Source organism: Bufo bufo, chromosome 3 (assembly GCF_905171765.1).
Source record: "Bufo bufo chromosome 3, aBufBuf1.1, whole genome shotgun sequence".
NCBI classification, from domain to species: Eukaryota; Metazoa; Chordata; class Amphibia; order Anura; family Bufonidae; genus Bufo; species Bufo bufo.
Genome location: NC_053391.1, coordinates 504,981,639 through 505,005,447, shown reverse-complemented (window position 1 = coordinate 505,005,447; position 23,809 = coordinate 504,981,639). Strand labels below are relative to the sequence as shown.

At 46.2% G+C, this 23,809-nt stretch overlaps 1 protein-coding gene across 4 annotated transcripts in view; it reads right to left on the bottom strand.

Annotated features, from left to right (window-relative positions):
* Window positions 1-23,809, bottom strand: part of RBM26 (RNA binding motif protein 26) — a 103,294-nt gene that overhangs the window by 34,916 nt on the left and 44,569 nt on the right. For 3 of the 4 annotated variants that reach the window (XR_005777685.1, XR_005777686.1, XM_040425325.1), the window contains exons 9-16: window positions 16,718-16,783; window positions 14,252-14,395; window positions 10,798-10,959; window positions 10,004-10,112; window positions 8,151-8,310; window positions 7,209-7,376; window positions 3,511-3,642; window positions 1,443-1,514 (exon numbers count right to left, since the gene is read on the bottom strand). Coding sequence is in view for 1 of the 4 variants with exons in the window: in XM_040425325.1 (XP_040281259.1) it covers window positions 1,443-1,514; window positions 3,511-3,642; window positions 7,209-7,376; window positions 8,151-8,310; window positions 10,004-10,112; window positions 10,798-10,959; window positions 14,252-14,395; window positions 16,718-16,783 (1,013 nt within the window). In the remaining 3 variants the exon portion in view is untranslated. The remainder of the gene's footprint in view (window positions 1-1,442; window positions 1,515-3,510; window positions 3,643-7,208; window positions 7,377-8,150; window positions 8,311-10,003; window positions 10,113-10,797; window positions 10,960-14,251; window positions 14,396-16,717; window positions 16,784-23,809) is intronic. The other variant, XR_005777687.1, reaches the window with a different exon arrangement.

Genomic DNA, 23,809 nt, shown 5'->3' with positions numbered 1-23,809 from the left:
AACCAGTTTTAGTCTAATGTCGGTAGGAGGCAGACATGACCTGCTGTTTTTCGCAGGTATTGGTGCTTTTTTATTTTATTCTTTTATCATTTCTTCTGCAGGCCTCTGCCTGCTGAAGGAGGGTCTTCATTGTTGATATTCACTTTAGTAGCACCCCCTGCAGGCAAGTACCCTGGTACCTCGCCGGTCACCCAGTCCCCCATTACTGCATCCGCAGTGGCATGCCGACAATCCCACGTAAGTGCGAGTTTGCCGAAGGGGTGAACCTGGGGAGCCTGAAGACGCCGGACAGTAAGTACTCTCCCCCTGTGTCCCTGGTTCGCATGGCTGTCTCTTCTCACCCTCAGGGACTGCTTTCGGACATTCCAGGGTGCTGTGTCCCCCAATGTCATTCACGAGAAAACTGGATTTTTGTACTTACCGTAAAATCCATTTCTCGTTGGATGCACTGGGGGAAACATATCTGACCCTTGTTTCTTTTTCTTCATTCAGTTTACAGGGTTTCCTGGGATTCTCGGTTGATGGTTCTCTTCCTGGTTTAGGGCATGTTTGCTTTCGGTGCTCCTACTGCTTTAGTATCAACTGGTTAGTTCAGTGTCTGTGCAGAAGGTATAGCCCATCTGGGCTGAGTCAACACTTTTCCTTTTCTAGTGTCAGCTGGGCATATACCATAGTGCCCCCAATGCATCCAACGAGAAATGGATTTTTACAGGAAGTAAAAAATACAGTCCCCCCCCCCCCCCCCCATTATGCTATTCACTGTATGGGATACTTTTTTTTAAATATATTAATAGTATGGGCTTTTTCACATGCTGCAATGCCCATGATGTAGATTTTTTTTTATTGCTTATGTATTTTTATTTTGGGGAAAGGGGGGGTGATTTGAATTTTTATATATTTATAAAACTTTTTTTTTTAAACTTCCCAAATCCCCACCATTCCTGCCCGTAAAGTGCACGCTTCCAGGTTTCTGGCTTCTCAGATGCCGTGGCCACATTTGACCACAGCATCCGAGAGGTTAAATGACCGCGATCGGCATTACTGCTGGTCGCAGACATTAGCCGCGGGTGTCTGCTGAAACAGCAGGCAGCAGCTAGCTATGGCACTCGCTCCACTCCGGAGCGGGCAATACCTTTAAAGACCCGACATCCACCATACATGTACGGCGGATGTCGTGAAGGGGTTAAAGTTCAGCATGTTTCTACTGAACTTTAATTTTATGATTTTACACCTCAAGGATTCATTCTTGATAGATGAAGACCATTATATAACATGTTCACATATTTCCTAATCTGTCCAACCAACATGCAATTGTCCCCGAAGAAAATCCGGCAGCAAAAGTACACTATTAATATCCACGCTTTTCCTTCTACAAAGAAAGGGTTGATTTTTACCCCAAACAAAGTGAAATATACATTACTTCTATCTGAAATGTTACTCACCTTTTCGGTGGTGGGAGGAGAGTGTTTTGCAATAAAACCCAATCTCTCCTTTATTGGTACTTTTGTAATAGTCTAAAAAGAGACCGTAAAGAAATAAGGTTTTAGATGTGAGATGGCAATAGGGTTATAGTTTACCTAACCTTTCAACAAACTATGCATTAATCTATAGTACAGTGTGTGTACATAAGTAACACCATTTCTGGCCATTATATCACTCCTATCTAGCATTTTTAGAAGTTTTCTCCTGTGTATGTTATATCTTTAGTTTGCAATTCTCCCAGATCTGTTGAGTGGAGACTAACCCCCATCTACTGGGCACAGAACGTAATGGAGAATCTGCTTCCTAACTTTCTTAAAGTAACTAGGAAGCAGTCCCAGGATCATGAAGGACATTATAGAGAAGTAATGACACTTGGGCTGAGTCAGAAACGGTCTGTTTAGCTGTGCAGTCTCTCGCAGTGTGCGTGTGTCACTAGTGTCTTCCTTAGTTCCTGCTCATTCTACCCCCTCCCACTCTCCAGACAGCTGTCCAAAACATATTTCCTATGCTTTTTAAACACTAAAAAGTGTGAAATTTGACATTCCCCTACGCTGAGGCCTTAATAAAATCTGTAAAAAGGAGATAAAATCTGCAAAAATACAAAACAAACAGCAGGTGGCAAAGGAGAGCAAAACAAATCCCCAAAAATCTTTAAATATATAAATGCTAAAAAAAACAAGGTCTAAGCAGGTAGGTCTCCTAAATAATGGTAAAGAGGGGGTAGTCACTGAAAATAAGGAAAAGGCAGAGTTACTAAATGGGTTATTTAGCTCTTTATATACAAAAGAAGAGAAAGGAGTTATCTGAGGCGCCGGTGTTATTAGTACATCCAGTGATATACTCAATTGGCTAACTGTAGATATGGTCCAAAACAAGTTGAACAAGGTAAATGTGAACAAGGCTCCGGGTCCAGATGGATTACACCCAAGAGTTCTTAAAAAGCTCAGTTCAATTACTGATGTGCTGCTGTTAAAATTTTTTAAAGATTCTCTAGGTACTGGTACAGTGCCACGTGATTGGAGCAAGGCAAATATGCCCATATTCAAAAAAGGATCAAGGTCCTCCACAGGTAATTATAGACCAGTTAGTTTAACTTCTGTTGTGGGAAAAATGTTTGAAGGACTCTTAAGGGACTATATACAGGAGTATGTGACTATAAATAATATTATAAGTGATAGCCAGTATGGGTTTACCAAAGACAGAAGTTGTCAAACGGCTTCTTTCACACTCACGTTTGGTGCGGATCCGTCATGGATCTGCACAAACGCATCCGTTCAGATAATACAACCGCATGCATCCGTTCAGAACGGATCTGTTTGTATTATCTTTAATATAGCCAAAACCGATCCGTCTTGAACACCATTTAAAGTCAATGGGGGGCCGATCAGTTTTCTATTGCACCATATTGTGTCAGTGAAAACGGATCCGTCCCCATTGACTTACATTGTGCGTCAGGACGGATATGTTTGGCTCAGTTTCGTCAGACGGACACCAAACGCTGCAAGCAGGGTTTTGGTGTCCGCCTCCAAAGCAGAATGGAGACAGAACGGAGCCAAACTGATGCATTCTGAACGGATCCTTATCCATTCAGAATGCATTAAGGGCAAAACTGATCCGTTTTGGACCGCTAGTGAGATCCCTGAACGGATCACAAACAGAAAACAAAAAGCCAGGGTGAAAGTAGCCTTAGGGTACTTTCACACTAGTGTTATTCTTTTCCGGCATTGAGTTCCGTCCTAGGGGCTCAATACCGGAAAATAACTAATCAGTTTTATCCTAATGCATTCTGAATGAAGAGCAATCCGTTCAGGATGCATCAGGATGTCTTCAGTTCAGTCTTTTTGACTTTTCAGGACAGAGATAATACCGCAGCATGTTGCGGTTTTATCTCCGTCCAAAATTAATTTACATTGACATGACATTTCACTAATACTGGGGCACAGAACACCAGTCTTCACTGAATGCCCACAATAATTAAACAAATAAAAGCACATTTACAACAGTAATATATACATATGTACAAAATACCTGTACAGTTTCCGTATTAGCACTCTGTGCCTCAGCTGGCTCCGTGTTATTGGAAGGAACTGGTCCTAGGCGTTCTTTGACGGACTGTTTGACAACTGCCAAGTTTGGAGGCTGAACATTAAGCTGGCCAACCTGAAAAGCAGAAATATTACTTCAATGTGCCGTGGGTCTCACAACCATTGTTCAACAGATAAACTATTCTATTGGTAATAAATCGCCAGATATCTCATGCTAAGCAAACGAACCAGAGAGCAGAATCTGAGCCATGAAGAGCACTGATCCCCGCTGCGGTCGCTCAGTTTACCGTTCTCACTGCTCTGCCTGCTCAGCCAGCGGTTGGGGTGGGGTGAGTAATGCTTATTTTTATTTTCATCCTCTAATCCACTGTTACAGTAGCCACTTTTCATGTTTCAAGGAGTTGATTCCACTTGTATTCCCGATGCTAATTTTGGCAGCCAGTATGTAAATTAGTCTATTGGTATTCTGATAGGTGAATAAACTGAGTGTAAACTGTCCCTGCTTTGACTGTATTCAATAAGAGTAGCACGATCCTGTAATATCTCCGATTCCACACATCGGGACCAGCAGCCCTCGATCTCCAGAGCTTCGTCTTCTCAATGAGCTTCTCCTATTTCTGTGCTGCCACCCCTTTGTGTTCTGCTGCTGGTCCCCATGCATGAAGAAACGAGTGCAAAATCACATGGGTATCTTAGAAATATCGCAGAATCTTGCCAATGAATCTGCTCTAACACTGTCTTTCAGCATCTGATGGGAATGCAGGGAATGTTCACACCCAGTTGACCCTGGGCGGATAGAACCGCCCCGATGTCAATATATTCTTAGGATATCAATATTCAAATTTGCATACTGGGGGGAAATTAACATTATACGAAAATAGGGAAATTATTGCAAAACAGAAAAATGGCTACAGTAACGGAAACCAGAGGAACAAAGACAATATGGTATTTCATAGTTTTTTTTGACAGTGGAGTGACAGGTCTTCTTTAATCCCCCTGTACAACCCCATTAAGGATTACCAGTTTTGTTGTGTTTTCTTCACATTCAGATGACAAACTAAATAAGAATTCTTTGCTATTTGGAATCTATGCCTTAGGCTACATGCACACGACCGTTGTGTGTTTTGTGGTCCGCAAATCGCGTATCTGCAAAACACGGATGGCGTCTGTGCGCGTTACGCAATTTGCAGAACGGCACGGACAGCCTTTAATATAACTGCCTATTCTTGTCTGCAAAGCATGGACAAGAATAGGACAGGTTATTTAATTTTTTTTGCGGACCACGGAACGGAGCAACGGATGTGGACAGCACACGGAGTGCTGTCCGCATCTTTTGCAACCAAACTGAAGTGAATGGGTCCGCATCCGAGCAGCCAAAAACTGCGGCTTGGATGCAGACCAAAACAAGGGCCGTGTGCATTAAGCCTTATCTGCAGTTTAGGCCACTTTCACACTCGCGTTTGGTGCGGATCAGTCATGGATCTGCACAGACGGATCCGTTCAGATAATACAACCGTCTGCATCCGTTCAGAACGGATCCGTTTGTATTATCTTTAACATAGCCAAGACGGATCCGTCTTGAACACCACTGAAAGTCAATAGAGCAAAACGCTGCAGACAGTGTTTTGGTGTCCGCATCCAGAGCGGAATGATGACTGAACGGAGGCAAACTGATGCATTCTGAATGGAAAAGGATCCGTTCAGAATGCATTAGGGCAAAACTGATCCATTTTGGACCGTTTGAGAGCCCTGAATGGATCTCACAAACGGAAAGCCAAAACGCCAGTGTGAAAGTAGACTGACTTACATCCATGTAACCTCACAGCTTACCACCAATACAAGGTAATTGGCTGCAAGACCCCGGCATATTCAGCCTGCTGACAGGTATCTGCAATTTTAAAAAGTAACTAAAAACTTTTAAAGGGAACCTGTCACCTCCAAAAGTGATATAAAACTGCCAGCATTACCTTATAGAAGCCCCCAGTCTGTAATTGATCATGTGTGAGCCAGAAATTCATCAATCCATACTTGTGCAAAACTCTTTTTTATTCTCCCTAAGCGCTCTGTTTGCAGTGAGCTTGAAGTCAAGGGGGCAGCGGCCTCCTTGCTTCAAGTCAAGCAATGCCCGCCTCTTACCCGTCCCCTCCTGACTATGATTTACATATTTACCATTCCTTGGGATCGTGCCAGTCTGGCGCCTGTGCGGTGCGCCACTTGTGACTGCACAATCCCGTCTCGAGCATCATTTTCTAACTGCGCATGCGGCAGCCAGCTCGCACTGTGTATACAACTCGCCGGTGCGAGCACGCACGCTGATTATTGCCGGCGCAAGCGCGTTACAAAATTATGCCTGTCTGACTGCGGGAGCCCGAGACGGGATCGTGCAGTCATAAGTGGCGCACCGCACAGGCGCCAGACTGGCACGATCCCAAGGAATGGTAAATATGTAAATCATAGTCAGGAGGGGACGGGTAAGAGGCGGGCATTGCTTGATTTGAGCAAGGAGGCCGCTACCCCCTTGACTTCAAGCTCACTGCAAACAGAGCGCTCAGGGAGAATAATAAAAAATAAAATAAAAAGCGTTTTTCACAAGTATGGATTGACGAATTTCTGGCTCACACACGATCAATTTCAAACTGGGGGCTGCTATAAGGTAATGCTGGCAGTTTTATATCACTTTTGGAGGTGACAGGTTCACTTTAAGTAAAATTTTAAGAAGATGTCCCTAATGCCCTAATAAAAGTTTTTCTAATACACTTTATTAATGGATTTTGTATTTTTATTCCACTTTTCCCTACCTAAATTACACCATTCCTTGTGCACTTAAAACTGACGTTTCTGTACACCGCTGACAGCTCAGTGCTGTACAGAGTACGGACTGTGAAGTCTATGAATTGGGCTGCAGCAGCGGTGAGTATGGGCAGGAGCACATATTGCTGCTGACATGCAGTTCTCTTAGCTTAGCGGAGCGGAGCAGGCAGAAGCTGCTCCACTCAGCTAATCCTGGTATAGTACATGGGTACAGGGTACCCATGTCCTATGCCAGCATTTAGTAAACCTCCGGGGGCACAGGCAGGAGCAGCAATATGCGCTCCCCTCCCTGCACACATACAAAAGGGGTTGTGCAGTGGTATAATACTGATGACGTACCCTCAGGATAGGTTGTCAATATCAGGGGTCTGACACCAGTCACTCCCGATGAATAGCTGCTTGAAGGAGTTGCGGCACTTGTGCAAGTACTGTGCACCCCTTCAAAATGTAACTGAATGCAGTCTCGCTTGTAGTGGCCGTGCAGTGTAATTAGAACTTTTGCCTATTCCTTTGAATGGGACGAGCAGCTACACCGTACAACGTGTGGTCTAAACGGCAATCTGCTGCTCAGAAACCATGAGTCTGTATGTAAATGCAGCGGTCTCCTTCACTGAGCGAGCAGGCGACTATCGGGAAGAATTGGCTGCAGAATCGTCCCGTGCAAATCACCTTTAGTTACAGTATGGAATGTGCCTTGAGAAGGTGAAAGTGGTTTGTACACTTGCTTCAAATTTATAATATCATACAATATGTAAGAGTAACTGTACATCAAATTGTACAGTTTTTGGTTTTTGTTAGATATGTATATTACATTATAACTAAAACCTGTAAAAATCATCACCCAGAAACTGAATATTTAAGGGTTTCTACCTTTGGAGCATTTGGAGCTTTTGTTTGAAGAGCAGAGCCTTCTCTGTGCCAATACATCTTAATAAACCGGTTATTCAGAACAGCTTCTGTGCTCGAGATGGCCTTCTTGGCTTCAGCATGTGTTGCAAACTGAATTAAAGCACCTTCAGGATCTCCTTCGTATGCAACCTGCAAACAAAGAGCAGTGATAAGAAGCAGAAGAATACTTACAGACGCCTGACAAAGTGCCAATCACTCCAGTACTTCTCACATTTGTGAAAGAGGGTGAAGCAGTAACCTGACTCAGCACCAAGACCTTGTAGTCTACATCTAGCTATAACGTGGTTACCTGCCCTGTATGAAGAGAATGCGCTTTAACATCACACAGGATCAGCCCTGGGGGTCAACACAGTGACTGCATTTCCACCAAATGTAAGATAGCAAATTTCAGCTTTTTCAGCATGAAAAGCAATTTCTCCTGGGGTTTTCAGCTAATGAGCATAGCCCTTTCCTTATGCCAACTCATTTTAAGTGACCACACATGCACAGCTATTTCGCCACTGAGATGATAGACCATGAACCTGTCACAAAAGTACGAGATTTTCCAGATACACCGTTATGGCATCTCTTACTGAAGTGCCATAAAATGTATCAGGGGTAAAACAGCATTAAATCGGAGAGTGGTTCCAGGTGGAAGAAGTGCCTGAGGCTTGTTTAAAGGGGTTCTCCGGGACTTTTTAACCCAGGATAAATCCTCAACATCAGATCAGCCTCTTCCTTGGCCTGTGCCTTCACTTTACCTGTCTGCAGCTTATTCCCGTTCATGTGAATGTGCCGCAATACCAAGCACAGCCACAGTTTCACTTTCACTTCAGCTTTGTCATGATGAAACAAATATACGTAAAGGTGAGGTATATGGTGTGTTCAGAGAAGTGAATATCCAGCATACTAAATCTGAAATACCTGCAGATTCACCAGTGTTCCAAATTTACTGAAATGCTCATTCAGTTTACTGATGTTATTCAGCTCCGAAGGAATTCTCCTCAGCTCAAGCTTCGTATTTTCATTTCCAAATGCAACTTTCTTCTGAAAGGCAGGGGCGTTCATTCTGATGAAATTTGGCCTGTGGAAGAATAAGACGCTGTTAAACAATGGGCTCCTGGTTGGATGCTACAGCTGTCACTCAGAGGGGGAGGAGCCAGGAGAGCAGTGAAAAGTTGCTACGGCCCCTTCCCTCCGATGCACAGGCAGGGGCAGAATTCAGCAGAAATGTACGCTCTCCCAGCTCACAGAATATATGCTATGTGCAATACATACTACTTCTATGACCTCAATATATTAAGATTTTATTGTCACATGGGAGTGAAAAATCCTAAACAAGGAAAATTATGATTGTTAGAAAGTATTTATTTAATTACATCATGAAACAAAACAATAGGGTCACTATGGAGCAAAACCGGAGAACTGAAGGGTCCTTCTGGCACTCCTCTGGATAGGCCATCAATACCCCACACCATTCACACCAAAACCCCAGCACATTTCTCCAGTGGACGGAGCTGGTAACTTCAGCGTTGCTCTCAATGAAGTGAATGTAGCAGTGCTACAGTAACCAGCACAGCTGGGTACTTTCAGCATTAAAAGGGGTTACCTCACTTCAGCAAATGGCATTTCTCATGTATATAAAAGGTAATACAAGGCACTTACTAATGTATTACGATTGTCCATATTGCCTCCTCTGCTGGCTGGATTCATTTTCCATCACATTAGATGCTGCTGGTTTCCATGGTTACGACCACCCTGCAATCCAGCAACGGTTGCTGTGCTTGCACACTACAGGGAGAAGCATTCGTTTATGTGGGCTCCCATGGTGCCCTCCATCAGAGAGGCTGGCGCTTTTTCCTACAGTGTGCAAGCACGGCCACCACTGCTGGATTGCAGTGTGGTCGTAACCATGGAAACCAGCAGTGTATAATGTGATGGAAAAATGAATCAAGCCAGCAAAGGAGGCAATATGGAGAATCACAATACATTAGAAAGTGGCTTGTACTAACTTTCCCTAAATGATAAATGCCACTTGCTGACGTGAGACAACCCCTTTAATGCAGCTAGTTCACAGCAGCTAATCGGACACCTGTCCATCATCTATAATGGCGATAACCTCTGTCCAAATACCCTATTAAGGAAAATGGCTGTCAGGAGAATAGGACTAACCATGTTTTACATGGACGGCCATTCATCTGCTCTGCAGGGGAAAGGACTGGAACACTGCAGGGACTCCCATATTGTAAGGGTTGGCTGAACACAACATGGCAGACAAGGCAGCAGAACATACACATCCCAGAGCTTGTGTCCCTCTGATAGCAGTCCATGTGTGCCTCATTATCATGGAATAAATCTGTATTTCTCTCCTGGTACCCAGGAGTCCTATTCCAGGACAAGACACAATTTATGAGGTTTGCCCAGCACCTCTCTCATTCTTTAATTAACCCACTCAGGCCGGGTTCACATCACCGGTTATTTTTCCATTCTTCTGATCCATCCCCACTGATGATGCATAACGGATCTCAGAAATGGCTAAAGCGGAGGCCAGATGTGCATAACAGATGCTTAAAATACAAGATCCATTTTTTTCTTCATTTTTCTGTCCTTCTGACGGATCAGAAGAACGGAAAAAGAAACGGTGATGTGACCCCAGCCTTACACTGAAGACCTGTAATACCAGGTTTACATAATGATTCGTGGGGTCTCTCTGGGAATGTTAAGAACAGACCGGCATTTGCCCAAAGCAGTTTCTAAATGATCTCACAGCAACTTACTTTTCAAACCGGGGTATTTTCTGAAGTATTCCAGAGTCTGGGGGTGGAAGGTTTCTTTTCCGAGGATCAGAGTCCACGACAATTCTCATATTATTGTTCACTGGCTTTTCTAAATAAAACATTACAAAAATGTATTTTCAGAAAGAAACAGAGGGGAAAAGGCCTTTTAATTACAGTGTGGGGACAATAGAGAATGACATACCAGGGCTGCTGAGGATCTCAAAGTACTCTACTGCCCCCTGCTGCCTCACTATATATTTGGTACTTTTTCAAACACCACCAGATTTGTCATACGTGCACAACTTCCAAATTGCTAAACCTTGACAGCAGTTTACAAGCACACACCATAATAAACTATTAAAAGGTAAAATCCACTGGTAAACCAGGCACAATGCCTTGTAGGCGTACCTCAACTGAATGCAATGAGACAAAGTGAAGCAAACGCTTCACACCCGCTATGTGGTCACGTGACAAAAACGAATCCTCGATGCAAAAAATTTGCACCAAGGATTTTTTTGTTTCGAATTACTTGATTTGAGTACTCATTGAAGCCCTAATGTATACAGAACTTTGTTGTATGAGATGCATTGCAGTGATGCAGGGAGACATGTTTGTGATGAGATCTACAGTTTACAGAGAACATGCAGCACAGACGACCCATGCTGCAATTTAAGCAGCTCAAGAACCACACGGATAATATGCTCAGCTAAATCTGTGCTGCTTAATGGGAGATACGCAAAGTTAAAAAAAATAAAAAAAACTCTATAGTTAATTAGAAATAATGCTTGCAGTACCTCTTGGTGGTAAATCCATGTCTCCAGAAGTCAGGCCTATTAAATTTGGCCTCTGGGCATGCACACGATGTCTGTACATAGGTCTTGAAGTATTTGTCATGCTTGGCGCTTCTGGATTGTAACCATCAGAATCATATGTTTCTGGAAATAAAGGAATAGGTCCTGCAGGATGGGGACAAAAAAAAGAAGGGTGGAAATGAAAATATAAAGCAGGAAGTTTTATATGTATAAAGAAAATACAGGTGCGTGTAGGAAACCATATAAAGCAGACTCCCATTAAATTACACATTGTACGCCGATCACTTATGACATCGTTCTGACGCAATTCCGCCAGTAACCTAGAAACAAAAAGTCCAAGCTCTGTTGGAAACACTAACAATTTAGACCTTAGCATGAGACGTACATAACACAAGGCCCTGCTCACATTGGGATCCATGATGGACATAAACTACCTGCACCATGTTGTTATTTTTTTCTGGCTGTCAAAGAGAAACAGAAACCTGATAACTAAAGAATTAAAGGGGTTGTGCCGCCAGGATAGGTCATCAATATCTGATTGGTGGGGGTCCGACACTTAGTACCCCTGTTTGAAGAGGATGCTTCCTATTCAAAATGACACTGCGTGTGGTCTGGCTTGCAGCAGCAGCACAGTTTAATTACAAGTGCTCGTCCTATTCAAGTGAATGGAACAAGCTCCTGTACTTACTCTGCACTGCTGAGACTTCAAAGACGAGGCGCAACGTAATCTTGGACAGGAAGTAGTGCTTGCAAGAGCGCCGCCTGCTCTTCAGACAGCTGATCGGCAGGCTCCCTGGCAGTTGGACCCCCACCGATCATATATTGATGACTTATCCTGAGGATAGGTCTTCAATCTGTACTGACTACACAACCCCTTTAAGAGAGAACATTGCCTAAAGCTTTCATTACCATGCATTTACAGTAAAGTCGAAGGATATCAGAAAAGGTTCATTATAACTAATGTTATCAAAGTCTATTTGAATTTTACTCCAAGTCTCCCTCCAAATAAAATATCTCACAACAGACATGAATAGATCATCTCAGCTAACTCATTGATATCTTAACCCCTAAACTGCCCTACCAGATGATTGGGAGAGATGTAGCGCAACTGGTCCAGGAAGTATTCGCTCAGGGCACGAGAATGCAGTGACCTGACTGCCATAGACAATACCCCACTTTCCTATACCAGCTTTGATAAATCTCTGCCATTCTTATCAGTAAGGCTACTTTCACACTAGCGTTTTTGCAGATCGGTCATGGATCTGTAAAAACGCTTCTGTTACAATAATACAACCGCCTGCATCCGTCATGAACGGATCCAGTTGCATTATGTCTTCTATAGCCATGACGGATCCGTCTTGAACACCATTGAAAGTCAATTGGGGATGGATCCGTTTTCTATTGTGCCAGAGAAAACGGATCCGTCCCCATTGACTTATATTGTGTGTCAGGACCGTTTGGCTCCGCATCTCAGGACGGACAGAAAAATGCTGCAGGCAGCGTTCTGTTGTCCGCCTCCAGAGCGGAATGGAGACTGAACGGAGGAAAACTGATGCATTCTGAGCGGATCCTTTTCCATTCAGAATGCATTAGGGCAAAACTGATTTGCTTCTGAGAGCCCTGAACGGATCTCACAAACGGAAAGCCAAAACGCTAGTGGGAAAGTAGCCAAAGATATTGGCATTTTTAAAAATAATGTTAAAGGGGTTGTCTCGCCTCCCTAGTTGCTGGCTGCCTCGCTGCTCTCAGGGCCTCTCTTCCCTGCTTGCTGGGGGCGGAGCTTAAGTCTCTGATGCAAAGCAAGGCAAGCCTGGCAGGGAGGAGGTAACCCCTCCCCTTGTGTGCGTGTGCTCGAGGCCGTCAGAGGACATTCAGCCTCAAGGAGAGCTGCACAGCAGATCATGACATCCAAGGGGATCTGTTCTGTGTGCAGCGTAAAAGTTCCCCCTCCTGTCATCAACACAGTTTAGTCACTGCCTTCCTGCAATGTACTTTTATGTCCTTTCTGCTCAGATGTATTGGCCCCCTCCTCCATTATTCATGTCTGTATCATGCTCCCCCCCCCACTGATCATGTCATTATTATGCCCTCCCATCCCGCTCCATTATTCAGGTCTGTATTATCCCCCCCTCCCCCACTGATCATGTCATTATTATGCCCTCCTATCCTCGCTCCATTATCCCTAACAGTATTAGGCTCCCCCCACTGATCATGTCATTATTATTCCCTCCCACCCCCCTCCATTATCCCTAACAGTATTAGGCTCCCCCCACTGATCATGTCATTATTATTCCCTCCCACCCCCCTCCATTATTCCTAACAGTATTAGGCTCCCCCCACTGATCATGTCATTACTATGCCCTACTATCCTCGCTCCATTATTCCTAACAGTATTAGGCTCCCCCCACTGATCATGTCATTACTATGCTCTCCCATCCCCCTCCATTATTCCTAACAGTATTAGGCTCCCCCCACTGATCATGTCATTATTATGCCCTCCCATCCCCCTCCATTATTCCTAACAGTATTAGGCTCCCCCCACTGATCATGTCATTATTATGCCCTCCCATCCCGCTCCATTATTTAGGTCTGTATTATCTCTCCCCCCACCCCCCCACACTGATCAGGTCATTATTATGCCCTCCCATCCCACTCCATTATTCAGGTCTGTATTATCTCCCCCCCCCCCCCCCACACTGATCAGGTCATTATTATGCCCTCCCATCCCGCTCCATTATTCAGGTCTGTATTATGCTCCCCCCCTCCCCCACTGATCATGTCATTAATCTGCCCTCCCATCCCCTGTCCTGTTTAGATAATATAAATATATTGAAGAAATGCTTATTGGAGGGGAAGGAATAGACTCAAAGGGGATTATGAAGGTGAGACAAGCCCTTTAATGGGTATGTTGACATGGTTAACTTTTTATAGGGATTCAAAAGCACTGAAATCCACAAGAATCCCACTGACAAGCTGCCACCCATTGCTGTCAAGGGGAATCCACATCATAGTTCACATTTGAAAGATTTTTTTTCCTACCATGGACTTGAAATCTGCATCACAGGAAAAAAATAGTAGTAGTGATGTGTCCTTTCTTAATGTAGTGGACAGGCAGCCACAAGCTGATCCACCCCATCTAACTGAAGCTAATCCTCATGCAGATGTGCCTCAACAAGCTGCGGTAAAAGCACACGATCAGGATTGTAGGTCATGTACATTGTATTCTAGGAGAATTTCTAATTCTCGTGCACATGATGCAGATTTTGACCTACGGTGTGGATTTTAAAATACGCAGCATGTCAATTTCTTTTATTTTTCCTGACTGGATTTTCTCCATTCACTTCAATGGTCTCATAGCCTAAGGTAAGTCCAAGGTTGAACATCATTTCAGTGACAGCCTGAGCACATTATTTGTAATTGTACACACTTCACATACCTGAGGAAAAAAGTGGAGGTGGAGCACCAGGGGGAGGAGGATGATGAATGCCAGTAGTCACTACAGTAGGGACAGAGCTTGTGGCTGAATTCGGAGGAGCATCCATTCCAGCCGGCTGTAAAGGTGGAAGAGGCGGAGGGGGGCCTGCCAAGTACAAAGCACAAACTTCTAATCATGGGATAAATACAATAACAAACTACTAATCAGATGATTTGCCACATATAATATATTGTACTTGAACTTTCTTTTTCCTTAAATTCACAACCAATCTGGCAAGGCAGAACTTCTATGATTTCTACAGACTCTACAGGCAGTTCTCCCATCTACAGAAACCTTTTCTTTGTCTGCCGATTGCTCTCCTTCAAAGGTTACTCTGAACTCCCTGGTTAATGCAGTGGCGGTCAACCCCAACTGGGTTGGCAGCAATGCAAGATATGCAGGCAGTTAGACATGGTTAAGTGCCCATTTACATGGGTCAATGCAATGATCGGGAATGTACCATTTGTTCCTATCCACTGCCCACTCCTTCAGGTGCATTCATATGATGGAATAATCATCTTTAACCACCTCAGCTCCCCTACCTTAAACACCCTGAAAGACCAGGCCACTTTTTACACTTCTGACCTACAATACTTTCACCGTTTATTACTCGGTCATGCAACTTACCACCCAAATGAATTTTACCTCCTTTTCTTCTCACTAATAGAGCTTTCATTTGGTGGTATTTCATTGCTGCTGACATTTTTACTTTTTTTGTTATTAATCGAAATTTAACGATTTTTTGCAAAAAAATGACATTTTTCACTTTCAGTTGTAAAATTTTGCAAAAAAAAACGACATCCATATATAATTTTTTCTCTAAATTTATTGTTCTACATGTCTTTGATAAAAAAAAAATGTTTGGGTTAAAAAAAATAATGGTTTGGGTAAAAGTTATAGCGTTTACAAACTATGGTACAAAAATGTGAATTTCCGCTTTTTGAAGCAGCTCTGACTTTCTGAGCACCTGTCATGTTTCCTGAGGTTCTACAATGCCCAGACAGTACAAACACCCCACAAATGACCCCATTTCGGAAAGTAGACACCCTAAGGTATTCGCTGATGGGCATAGTGAGTTCATAGAACTTTTTATTTTTTGTCACAAGTTAGCGGAAAATGATGATTTTTTTATTTTTATTTTTATACTTCTCACGCTTTAGGCCCCCTAAAATGCCAGGGCAGTATAAATACCCCACATGTGACCCCATTTTGGAAAGAAGACACCCCAAGGTATTCAATGAGGGGCATGGCGAGTTCATAGAATTTTTTTTTTTTGGCACAAGTTAGCGGAAATTGTGACAAAAAATTAAATTTTACATGAACTCGCCATGCCCTTCACAAAATACCTTGAGGTGTCTTTTTTCCAAAATGGGGTCACATGTGGGGTATTTATACTGCCCTGGCATTTTAGGGGCCCTAAAGCGTGAGAAGTAGTCTGGAATATAAATGTCTAAAAAATTTTACGCATTTGGATTCTGTGAGGGGTATGGCGAGTTCATGTGAGATTTTATTTTGTGTCACAAGTTAGTGGAATATGAGACTTTGTAAGACAAGAAAAAATAAATAAAATATATATCAATTTCCGCTAACTTGTGCCAAAAAAATGTCTGAATGGAGCCTTACAGGGGGGTGATCAATGACAGGGGGGGGGTGATCAGGGAGTCTATATGGGGTGATCACCACCCTGTCATTGATCACCCCCCTGTAAGGCTCCATTCAGAGGTCCGTATGTGTTTTGCGGATCCACGGATCGTATCCGCAAAACACATACGGACGTCTGAATGGAGCCTTACAGGTGGGTGATCAATGACAGGGGGGTGATCAGGGAGTCTATATGGGATGATCACCCCCCTGTAAGGCTCCATTCAGACGTCCGTATGTGTTTTGCGGATCCGATCCATGGATCCGTAAAACACATACGGACGTCTGAATGGAGCCTTACAAGGGGGGGTGATCAATGACAGGGGGGTGATCAGAGAGTCTATATGGGGTGATCAGGGGTTAATAAGTGACGGGGGGGTGTAGTGTAGTGTGGTGCTTGGTGCTACTTATTACAGAGCTGCCTGTGTCCTCTGGTGGTCGATCCAAGCAAAAGGGACCACCAGAGGACCAGGTAGCAGGTATATTAGGCGCTGTTATCAAAACAGCGTCTCATATACCTGTTAGGGGTTAAAAAAAAAATCGCATCTACAGCCTGCCAGCGAACGATCGCCGCTGGCAGGCTGTAGATCCACTCACTTACCTGCAGTTCCTGTGAACGCGCGCGCCTGTGTGCGCGCGTTCACAGGAAATCTCGCGTCTCGCGAGATGACGCACGGATGCGTCCAGGAGGAATGAATCGACCGCCGCCAGGACGCATCCGTGCGTTAGGCGGTCGGTAAGCAGTTAAAGGGCATCTGTCAGCAGATTAGTACCTATGAAACTGACCTGTTACATGTGCGCTGGCAGCTGAAGGCATCTGTGTTGGTCGCATGTTCATATGTGCCTGCATTACTGAGAAAAATGAAGTTTTAATTTATGGAAATGAGCATCTAGGAGCAACGGGGGCGTTGTCATTACACCTTGAGCCTCAGCTTTCTCTGAAACTGCTGCACTCTATACACTTTGATTGACGTTTTCACTACCTGGTCCTGTCAGTCAAAATGCAGAGGGCGCGGTATATGGAGAGAGAGTCGAGTCTTTAGGAGTAACAGCAACGCCTCCATTGCTCCTAGAGGCTCATTTGCACATTTAAAAAAGGAGATTTTTGTATAACTTACCAGTAAAATCTCTTTCTCGCTCTTCATTGGGGGACACAGACAATGGGTATAGCTATGTCTTCTAGGAGGCGTTGACACTAGTAAAAGCTGTTAGCTCCTCCCCTGGCAGCTATACCCCCTCCAGCCTGGAGAGAGAGCTTCAGTTTGTGCACAAGCAGTAGGAAAAGCAAGTAAACCAACGAAAAAACGTGTAACAGCAACAATGCCAAGAACCGAACTAGGTTCTAACCAGCAACAACAATACTGGGTGGGTGCTGTGTCCCCCAATGAAGAGCGAGAAAGAGATTTTACTGGTAAGTTATACAAAAATCTCCTTTTCTCGCCCATATTCATTGGGGGACACAGGAACCATGGGACGTCCGAGAGCAGTCCACAGGGAGGGGAAAAAAAACACAGACCCATGGAGCAAGCGCCCCTGCAGGTAACTAAGAACTGCCACCTGCAAGACCATGTGGTCCAAAGGCGGCGCCTGCCAATGCACAAGTATGCATCTGGCAAAATCCTGTGAATGTGCCTAAGGAGGACAGTAGCTGCCCTGCACAACTGCGCGGCCGAACTTTGAATCCTCCGAGCCCAAGAGCGCCCACCGCTGTGGTGGAGTGAGCCGTGACACCGAAGGGCGGGACCTTGCCCCGGGTGCAGTACGCTTAAGCAAATGCAGATGTGCAATTGCCACCCTGGAGGCCGCCAATGCCTTGCAAGGACCCTCCGGGATGACAAAAAAGGAGAGCCCGTACACCGGAAGGAACTGGAGGCTGGCAATAAATCGTCAGAGCCCTGACAACGTCCAAATGACCTAACTCCCGTTCCCTAGGGGGTGAAGGGGAGGGACACAGTGATGAAAGGACAGTTTCTTCATTGAAATGGAAATCAGAGACCACCGTCGGAGAAAGGAATAAACGGGCCGGGGAACCGCTTATCCCTGTTAGAACCAGGAGGTTCTCTGCAAGAGAACGCCCCAACCCGGACACCCATCTGATGGATGTGATAGCCACCAGAAAAAAACACCTTCCAGGACAGGAGTCGGAGTGACATCTCCCGCAAGGGTTCAAGGGGAGAATTCCGGAGCGCTGAAAGGACTAAGGTCAGATCCCAAGGCGGTAAAAGGAGGACGGTATGGAGGAACCGTATGTGCCATTCCCTGAAGGACGGTATTATGGGCCCGGGTGAGTCAAAGGACGCTGGAAAGGATACACAGCGCCGAAACTGCCCCAGCAAGGAACTAATGGCCAACCAAAAACCCAGGACCACCCCTGCTAAAGGGAAGCGCTCCACGGAAACTATAAGTGGTCCACCAATGTCCCCCGAGCCGAAGAGGCTTGTGGGGAGAATGAGAAGCTGGCTGATAAACTACCGAGAAAGGAAAGCCTGAATGAGGTATGTCCAACCGCAAGCCAAGGAATCAACACATTGGATAGGTAAAAGTAGAGACGATATGAGAATCATCGGCGGCAGAGTTCCGTCAGCGACCGTGTATTGACGGTGTAGCAACACTGCTCGACGGAAAAATTTTGACCAGACCAAGATGAGAGAAAAAACTCCTGCCTCGAGGAGGAAGAATAGTAGGGGTGTTCTATTCCAGGAACGAAACTCCATCAACAGTCGTGACAGCACCCCCGCTCAGCCTGCGTGGTGAGTCTCGTAGTCTAGCCACGGAATGTGCAGTGAAAGGGCAGGACTACATCGGACTGACATGGCAGTCACTAGTCAAGTCTTGAGAGAGGTAGTTGTAGATACGGGTAGTACACCCAGGACCAACGGGTAGGACTTGGAAAACATCACAGCCCAACAGTTGGTCCGGAACAAGACTGGAAGAAAAAAAAAAACACAGAACCAATACCCTGCATCAACATAGATGAGGGGAAGTAGTAAAGTAGGAGCTACGAAGGTTTGCGGAGTGGCCGAGAACCCAGAGAAGGAAAAAAACGGAAGGAAAGAGTGGTAGGGCGAAGCCCATTCCCCATCTGAGACTGGCACAACACAGAAGTAGCCACCGGATGATGGTGGCGGTGACACACTCCGCCTAAGGATGAGGCCATGCGGCGTATGCCACCGAATTTGGCATTAGAAGAATCCGTCACCTGACGAAGGAGCCGTGCAGGGGGAGCCAGAGTATGTAATAGCTACTCCAGGACCCCCGTACCGTAGGAGCCGCAGCGTACCCGCCAGCACAAACTGAGGGGCGGACTAGAGGTATCCGGTAGAGGCCATGGTACCATACTGCCCCAGGGAAGGAGAGCTAACCTTAAACACTCCACCTGGGAAGGGCGTTGAACAGGAACAACCGCCAAGCCAGTGTCAGGGTAGAACCCCTACCCGAGGGAACGCCCCACTGCAGCGACTGCAAACACCAGTACCAGCGCAAAATCCGCACCAGCGGAGGAGAACACGCTGCAAAGCTAAACCAGAGTGCCAGCACAACCACTTCCCACATCAGAAATGGTGGATAGAAATATAGAGTCAGTGTAACACTCGACTTGCTGGAATGTAATCACAATATTGCCATGGTGTACGCACTACATATTGCTGAAGACACATATTGGAACAGTGGAGGACTCTGGAGATAGGGGATGCTAGGACACATGAGTGACGCTGGGCAACCCCTAGAGGAGAGAGGTTGTCATATTCATGCCCCAAACCGGCACCGAAGGAAAAATACACAACGTGGAAGAGTACAGGGCACCAGCGTGATCGATACTGGCTACGCTTCACTTGCAGAAGAAGCTAAGGCATCTATAGCCGTGGCGTAGTTGAAGTGCCACATCCAAGATGTGTACTCATTCTCCACTGTAGTGGACCACTTGTGGAAGGAGCAATGTTGTAATTATCCCACCAATGAAGGGGGTAATGCCTGCGGCAAGCACTGCACTCAGTGGTAGTGTAAGTACTCCACCATGAAGGGTGGCAATGCAGTAATGCATCTAGCAGGAACTGAATCCAAGTAGAGAGGAAGTACGGCTCTTACGGAAAGGGCAAGGCATCTGGAGAGTCCGTATCAATACCCCACCTAGGTAAGGGGGTAAGACATACAGTAAACCCTGAACCAGGAATAATGCCATAGCGCCACTATGGAAGAGGCTAATGCATACAGTAAGTACTGTCCCCAGTGGGAATGCAGTTCCGCCACCTACTAAAAGGGGGAACGCCTACTGCCGGTACTGAAACAGTTCTAGTGCTGTTAGACCCCAATGGAGGGAGATAAGATCCAAGGGAGTACTGCATCCAGTAGTAGTGCAAATACTCTGCTTAAACAAGGGGGTAATGCATACGACAAGTACTGCTGTCTGCCTTGGACGCCATCTTGGAAAATCGCGCCGGAATCACGGCAGCGACCGAACCACTGATCCCCCCTTTGGGCCGAACCTCTCCAGGGAGAGGAGGGTGCATCTGAGCATGACCGTAGGGAGGAAGGGTGGGGGTGTGGAGGTGACCAAGGAGGAAAATATCCTGCTCTGGCCCGTTGTGTGCAGCCTTAACTCTCAGAATCTTGTCCATGGCAGTCGCAGGCTCATCGGTGGGAGTTATCAGCTAAACTACCCGGGGGTGGAATGGGAACTTCTAGAGGTTCACTCACCGGATTGAAAAGATTGGGAAGTCCGGAGATCCACTATCGGAGTGCGCAGGCGGTGCTTATCAACCAAACGACCCGGAGGTGAGTGGGAAGGTCCAGAGGTCCACCATTGGATTGCGCAGGTGGAGAATATCAACCAAACGACCCGGAGGTGAGTGGGAAGGTCCAGAGGTCCACCATTGGATTGCGCAGGTGGAGAATATCAACCAAACGACCCGGAGGTGAGTGGGAAGGTCCAGAGGTCCAACATTGGATTTGCACAGGTGGTGCTAATCCACCAAACGACCCCGTAGGGTGCTTGGGAAGGTCCGGATGTCCATGGGATTGCGCAAGCAGCACTCTATCAACCAAAACGACCCAGATTGACTGGGAAGGTCTGGATGTCCACCTGGATTGCGCAGGCAGCGTTTCATCAACCAAACGACCCAGGAGGGTGATTGGGACGATCCAGATGTACACAATTGGATTGCGCAGGTGGTGCTTATCAACCAAATGGCCCCAGAGGGTGATTGGGAAAGTCCGGATGTACACAATTGGATTGAGCAGGCAGCGCTTGGCAACCAAACAGCTCCAGAGGGTGAAAGGAAATATCCAGATCTACCAGTGGATTGCGCAGGCAGCGCTTTATCAACCAAACTGACCCCGGAGGGTGAATGGAAAACTGAAGGGTCCTCCTCTGACTATGATGGGACCCGGGCCCAGTCTGATACTGACGGGGGGTTCCTGCAGTGATGAGGACTGAGGGGGGAGGACCCAAATGGACTTTATTTATTTAATTTGGTAAAAACTGAGATGTCCACGATTGCGCAGGTGGTAATTGGGCAAGAAGCAGAGGAGTGAAACCCTCAACATTAAAGCCCCGCAGATAGAAACCCATGAAATCCTGTGCCAGCCTCAAGAAATGGCTGACCAGGAGGGTTAACTGCCTGAACCGTGGGCGGGGCTCTGTGAGCTACTGGGGGAGGGGAAGGCAAGGCGGGAAGAATTCGTGCCAGACCGCCCCCCTCCCCGGGGTGAAGTGCGGGCTAGTAGGCCGCAAGCCGGGGCCTAAAGTTATGAAACACGGCCAACTGTACGGCCGGAGCACCGAGGGCTGCGGGGACAGCGCATCACAGTAAGTGAAGTCGCGCCAGATCGCAGAGAAATGCGCCCGCTGGGGGAGGCCGCAAGCCGGGGCTGGATTGCGCAGGCAGAATGTTGCGCTGGCCGGAGTGATCAGGCGAGGCCAGATTTTTTGCGGTGCCCGGACCTGATGCTGGTGTTAGCCTCCTGGAGCGGCGCACTCTTAGGCACCCGCTTCCAGGGGATGATTATCGCTGGGGAGCGGAGACAAGGGGAGATCAGAGGTCCAACCCTGCGTTATGCGCAGGCACTCTACATCTTCTCTACACCCGACCAAAGCAGTGCACACGGTCGCCCGCTGTGATTTAATGCCATTAACCCCCGATGTGCCCAAGTACCGATGGCACAGAGGGGGAGGGAAGACTGTGGAGCTGGGCTAGTAAAAAAATAAAATAAATTAAGTCCTGTCTGGCCAAGAAGGAAGCCTATTCCGTAGAAGCCTTCAAATAGGAAAGGAGGGAGAGGGTTAACATACTTACCTAGTCCCGTACTCACCCATCTTCCTCCTCTTCACTTCACCCTCCCTAAGTGGGCCTGTAAGGTCACCTTTTCCAGCAGGGTCATCTCCTCAGCAGCTGGCACCGGAGTGGCAGGAGTCTGGTATGGCGGGAGGGTCTTCTCTTTGGCGGACCTAGATGACCCCTTGGCTGGCAGGATGCAGGGGAGCGAGGCTGCCCTGATCCACCTTGTCTTCTGTGGGGGAGGCAGCAGTGCGGGTGACCGGCACTGGCATAGCTCGACCCCGGGAGAACAGGGAGGCGAGGCGTTCTGAAAAAGAAGGAAAAAAATAAACTAAAATAAAAAATCTTCAGGAGATTCCCTGCAGATCAGAGAGGTCTTGCCTCCTATTGACACTAGAAAAAACTGAAGCTCTCTCTCCAGGCTGGAGGGGGTATATATGCCAGGGGAGGAGCTGCCAGCTTTTACTAGTGTCAACGCCTCCTAGAGGACATAGCTATACCCACGGTCTCTGTGTGTCCCAATAAATATGGGCGAGAAACATCATTTTTCTCAACAATGAACAAAAGCAAATATAAGCTTTCATCCCCATAAAGATTATTTGGGGGAAATGTATTAAAACTGGTATAAAGAAAAATTGGCTTAGTTGCCCATAGCAACCAATCAAGTCTCACCTTTCAATGGTTGTTATGGGCAACTAAGCCAGCTTTCCTTCACAGCAGTTTTGATAAATCTCCCGCATTATTTGTGGGCAGCAGATCCCTGATTACACAGGGAGAAATGCTGCCAAACAGTAATTTATGTGCCGCATAAACAATCAGGTCAAGCCTTATTCTCAATTGACAGGGGACACAGACCAATTATTGGGAAAGAGCACTCATACTAGACAATTGGCCCAATAATCTGGGTGCTAAGGCGGCAATCACACATGCAGTTTTCTGAGCCAAAGCCGTATGTGGATCCAGCAGGAAGGAAAGGTCCTTCGATTATTTTTCCCATTTCTTTTGAATCGACTCCTGGCATTGGCTCAAAATACTGTGTAATTCCAGCTTTAATCCTACCACATTTTGATGTGCAAAAGGCTGATGGGTCAAGACTGATTTAAGAGGGAACAGGAAGAGATGAAACCTCTGCAACAAAGTCAGAAGTGAATTCTCCTGGTTCTCAATGGTTACTGGCAATTAGCCTAAAAAGGAGAGTGATTCTTGCCGATTTGGCGTTACCTTCTTTAATGCTGCCCCTGGTAGGTGCCAGTCCTTCCTGTGACAGTAACAGGGACTGGCTGGAGAAGGTGTAAAACAAGAGCAGAAGTGACAGTTGGTGGGCGGAGTCAGTAACAGGTGAACAGATGAGATGACCAATGGGAGCACAGAAAGGATATTTGATGGACAGCTGCTGCAGTTAAGCATGCGATGTATAGAAAGACGTGTGTAAGGTCCCATTCACATGACAGTGTGAATCCGGGTCCGTGCGGCTGCGCCCCAAAAGACAGCACATGTCCTATCTTTGTCATATATCCGGACTGTAGACCTGTTGAATTCAAAGGGTCCACATTGCAATGTGGGGTGAACACTGCCGATGCCCGTGTTTTGAGGATCCACTGTTTTC